This window comes from Penaeus chinensis, chromosome 9 (genome assembly GCF_019202785.1).
Source record: "Penaeus chinensis breed Huanghai No. 1 chromosome 9, ASM1920278v2, whole genome shotgun sequence".
NCBI classification, from domain to species: Eukaryota; Metazoa; Arthropoda; class Malacostraca; order Decapoda; family Penaeidae; genus Penaeus; species Penaeus chinensis.
This window is the reverse complement of record NC_061827.1, coordinates 350,091-355,160: the sequence shown is the minus strand read 5'-3', so window position 1 is coordinate 355,160 and position 5,070 is coordinate 350,091. Positions and strand designations below refer to the sequence as shown.

Here is a 5,070-nt window from a genome sequence, read left to right as displayed (position 1 = left end):
TTCTTGTTTAAAAGGATGGTTGTTTCTTTTTGTTGGTGCACTTCCTTTTTCCTCTTTTTGTGATTATATTTTGTGAAAAGTCGGTCAAGCTCCAATGAGAGGATATCAAAATCCAGAGCTAATGGAATATGAAAATACTTGCTTCTTTATAAGTTTAGTTTGTTCCTTATAAAAGAAATAAAAGCAAGACAAATGCTTATCATTAGAAAGATTTATTATGATATTGGTGAAATAAAAGAAAAATTTATAAATTTGTACTTGAAGCCCTGAAAGAAAATGAACAAGTATTGTACTTATTGAAAAAATGCTGGATTTTGGTTAGTTCAGAGAAATTAACTGCAAGAGCCATAAGATAAACAGACAGAACTAAAACTGAAATAGAGGAATACCATTGGACTTTGTTTTATGATAAGTTATCTTGCACCTTATTTTAATCACTTACATAATTCATCCATACTCAATGACACTGAAATGTGGACCATCTGCAGGAAAATGAAACAATCTGTCATGACACATCTTTTTAAAAATTTTAGGATACATTTCACAGATCTCAAAAAAGAGAATAATGTAGTCTATCATCTAAATTAATCTATGCATATGTATATAAACATATATTAAAGGAACTAAATGCTTTTCAAAATCAGAGTTTATACACATTTGTTTTTTTCTCTTAATTCATAAATAATCATGTGCATACTTAGGAAATGATTTTATGGTCTTATTAATATTCAACAATGTATCATAAATAAAAATTATATCCTGTATATCATATCTGTTGAAACACAGTTACTCTACTTACAAGAACTGAAGCCTAGAGCACTGTACTGTGCCTACACCACCCATGGCACTTGCCTACGACAGACTGAAATGATAACTGGTAGAATCTTGGAACATGGAAATTGAATAAATATGAAAGTTGGTTAATTAGCTACTCTAAAGTCAACCCATTTGTGCAGGCTGTTTTGTCTAACAAGGTGAAGCTCTAAAATACAAACAGCTAAAAAAGGTTTTTGATGCAGAAGAAAATTTAAGAGAAAATCCATTGGGATACACATCCCATCTCAAAAGACATATTCAGATTCATCATGAACCTATATCTGGAGAGCTAAACCTAAATATATTCTACAATCTCAATTGTAACCATTCTTCAAAAAATAATTGTGCTATTACCTCCTAAAAGTGATTTAATCTATTGCAATAATGGCCTTTGAATAAATTATCACCCTCTTGTCCATTGGAGCCCATTCACTTAGGGACATCACTGTGTTTCTTCAAGTGTTGTTTTAATGAGCCATAATCTCGACTCCTATAATCACACAGCTCACACTTATATGGCTTTTCTCCCGTGTGTATTCTCATGTGCCGCTTCAGAGCTTCACTGTAGCTTGTCTTATAGGTACAAAGTTCACAGTTGTAGGGCTTTTCACCTGTGTGAGTTCTCATGTGCTTGGTCAGGTTGCTCTTCCACTGGAACACCTTCCCGCACTGAACACATGTGTGACCGGCTTCATTTTCATTGCCAACCAGATGTGGGCCCTCTTCTCTTCCCCTACCCACAGACATGCCTGCTTTGCTGCCATTTTCCTGTGGTGCTCCCTGCAAAATCTGATTATTAATAACATGACCCTTTTTTTTTTCTTTCTTTCTTTCTTCCCACTTAGCATTTTATTTTTACTTCAGATATTATAAAAAAAAAAATAATAATAATAATCTGTGAAGAATATTGTATTTATTTGGTGGTTAGTCTTAGTCACTACATAAATATACTTACATGTGAGTTGCCTTCAATCATGACATTCAACATTGCATTAACTTCAGCATTTGAACTTGTAGCTTGTGTGTTTTGATTGTCAGTGTGTGCTGCCTGACCCGTATTTCCATAGTTCTCTCTCCCGGAGGTAGAGATGAGTGTCTGTAGAGACTTGAGATGGGGAGAATAACCTTCCTCCTGGCCATAGCCCATGTCTTGAACGTCAGCTTCTAGATTGTGATCCTCCACCTCAACCTTGACCTTTATCTCCCCTTCATTCTCCAAGCCGAAGTTGTGTGTGGTTTTACTCTTCTTGCTCTGGTAGTCCTCTTCGTAAGGTACATCAGCATCCCATTTTTGTTTCCTCTTGTGGGGTCTCTCACTGGATGCTCCTGTGACCTCCGTCTCCCTGCCACTGGAGTCCCTGTCCTTAGAATCACTCCCATCTCCACTGCTCTCGCACTCATCATCTTCGTAGGGCACAGCCAGGCCCCGCACCATCAGCACTTCAGCTGCACTCACCAGCTTTGGAAGGTCCTCCTGATTGACCACAACCTCCCCTAAGTACATGAAGTCTAGGAGGGCTGCCAGTTCTTTGTGCTGCACATTGGATGACAAGGAAATAGAGCCTCTGTGTGGGACATCAATCAGTATGTCTTTGAAGTATTCACTGCAAGCTGTCAGGACAAATTTATGCACCCAGTGGACATGGCCATCACATTCCAGCTGTACATCTGCATAAATTTCCTAATAAAAATAAGAGAAAATCACAGTTATTATGAAAATATACGGCTCTTAGAATGCATAATGAATAAACATTGGGAACTCTTGAATATTTCAAAAGCATTTTTACATACACTTGATATATTTTTTCAAAGTCACAAAGTTCAGAACTTTAGCTGAACTCTGCCTAATTTGCTGAGTGCAGTGTCAAGATTAGGACTAGTGACTTCACATCCTACTTTATCCATCAATTATCAGTTCTAAAATAATAAGATCATATAGTAAATACCTTTTTTCGGCACACTCACCTTGCTATAAATTTCCTTAATTCCTCGACAAAGAGCACTGCGGTGATTCCACCACTTCACTGATACTGTTTCCTTTGCTTCAGCCATCTTCCACGAATCTGATGTAGATGAAAGCATTAACAGATAAGCTGTAGTTCAAGCTCATAAAAAGTTTAAAGACTTCATAAAAGCATCAAAAAATATTTTACCATATATGAAATTATTTTGTGGTACTTGTTATGCCTTCATAAAAGCATCAACAAATATTTTACCATATATGAATTTATATTTTGTGGTACTTGTTATGCCTTCAGTTTTGTCACGAACAAAGAAGAAAAGAATAAAGCACAATAGGCTGAAGGGACAAAACAGGAATATAATTTCTTAACATATCTGCAAATGCAAAACGTACTTAACATGTACCTTTGACCTTGTCTTACTGGTAAAGTTTTCAAGTTAGCTGCCTTCACCTCTCTGCATGTGGAATCCTGTGTTCTGGATATCTATATAGGTACTTGGACCACAGGGAGCTGCAGCTCTACTGATTTCCACCTTGACTGAAATTATTTTCAAGGATTTATGTGACATTACCAACTATAAATCCAATCTATATGATGAATTCAAATACACTTATCCCTATCTGTGAGTGGCTTTGAAGATGAGAGAAGCTGTGAAATACAATAATTTTAGAAATATTAATTTGGATAAATGACTCAATTTTACTGATATATATATATATATATATATATATATATATATATATATATATATATATATATATATCTTGTTATATAAATGCACCCTAAAATATTCACAAGCTATACAATCTACTTAAAACAAGCATCTAGCAATAATACAGTAAATTTTCTCCCCATAAAATGCATCATATATATAAGCTATCCATTATCTGGATTCATTTCTGAGTCAAAGATAAGAACATACATGAACATGAGATAGCATTATCATTTACATCAGAAGATAACATCATGAAAAAACATAAACAGTTGATCATCTAGTAAATCTATACTGAAGAAATTTATACTGAAGAAACATAATGATAACTTAAAACTGACTGTTTTTTTATTTTGTTTTTTTCTTATTGAGCAAACCGTATGAGTGAGACATTAGAGCTAAACCATAATAATAATCAAGTTGAACAACCAACCTCATTGTTGTTTCTTTTGCCTTCTACCCTTTTCAACAATTTCCAATTTATATCTATAAAACATATGTAAGATGGAAGACACTATTTCTTTTTCTTTCAATTCCGTGGATACCCGTAAAACCTAACCTAACAATGTTACTCCCACATTCCACAAATTAAAGCACTTACCCTGAAATTGCATATATCTTTTATATACAATAAGATTATATTTTAATTGTACTAGAAACACTCTTATTTCAATATCATTTCAGTCTTAACAGCACAATTATTCCAAACATTATGACTACTAACAAATATTCATAGACCTTTAAGTAACTGACAAGAGAATTTGCTAAAATACACAAAAAACAGTATTCAGAACCATGACCCACTGGCTGGTATGTAAGGAACAATTAAGAAATAAAACAGAACCTTCAATGCTCCACTTACATCTTTCAGTATCAGGCTGTACGCAAACTACCAATAAAATATGTCACGCATACTTAAACATTTTCGATTTTAAGTCTTAAAACATTTTTTTATTATTTTATTTGTGAGCCACGATAAGAGAGTTAACTCCCTATAGCTTATTCATAAATCCATAAATTCTAATGAACTTTTTACATGAAATAGCATCGTCACATTGAACAATGGTCACGAAAACCACTAGAAAATGGAGGAAGATGGCGTACCTTGGAAGTTCCTCCTGTTATTAACACGAAATACTTTATCGACGTGCACGAACACCATACAAAGGCAAGCTCGCTATCTCCCAGCCCAGCCTTGCTTCCTCAACGCTCAATGCCTCGTCTCACGGCTGTCCCGACGTTCTCTTCTGCTCACCGAACTTCCTCTGGTCTTATATCTTCCTCCCTCGATCCTCCGGACGCGAAATGGATCTTCCAGTTCCCGATAAAAAGAAGGGAAACGCGAGCCTCTTACCTGACGCTGCTGCGAGTCGCCTGTGACGCCTGATCGGACTGATAAGATGGTCGCTTACTCTACCAAGACAATCACATACTCGTCTCTAGAGCGGATTCAGACTTTCGCGATTTCGAAAGAGGGAATACTTCGTTCTTATTGGATAAGGGTTTACTGTTAAATCACATTGATAAATATAAGAAAGTTTGTGTGTTGTCTTTATATATATTGAAACGTGTTACTTT

The 5,070-nt window shown here is 35.3% G+C and overlaps 1 protein-coding gene across 1 annotated transcript; it reads right to left on the bottom strand.

Moving 5' to 3' along the window:
* Positions 1-505: 505 nt before the first annotated feature.
* On the bottom strand, positions 506-4,865 carry LOC125028982 (zinc finger and BTB domain-containing protein 24-like). The gene is made up of 4 exons (XM_047618669.1): positions 4,847-4,865; positions 2,782-2,879; positions 1,772-2,497; positions 506-1,596 (listed from the first exon to the last, which is right to left on the bottom strand). The coding sequence occupies exons 2-4, from the start codon at positions 2,866-2,868 to the stop codon at positions 1,246-1,248; spliced, it is 1,164 nt and encodes a 387-aa protein (XP_047474625.1). The 5' UTR covers positions 2,869-2,879; positions 4,847-4,865; the 3' UTR covers positions 506-1,245.
* Between the last annotated feature and the right edge of the window lie 205 nt (positions 4,866-5,070).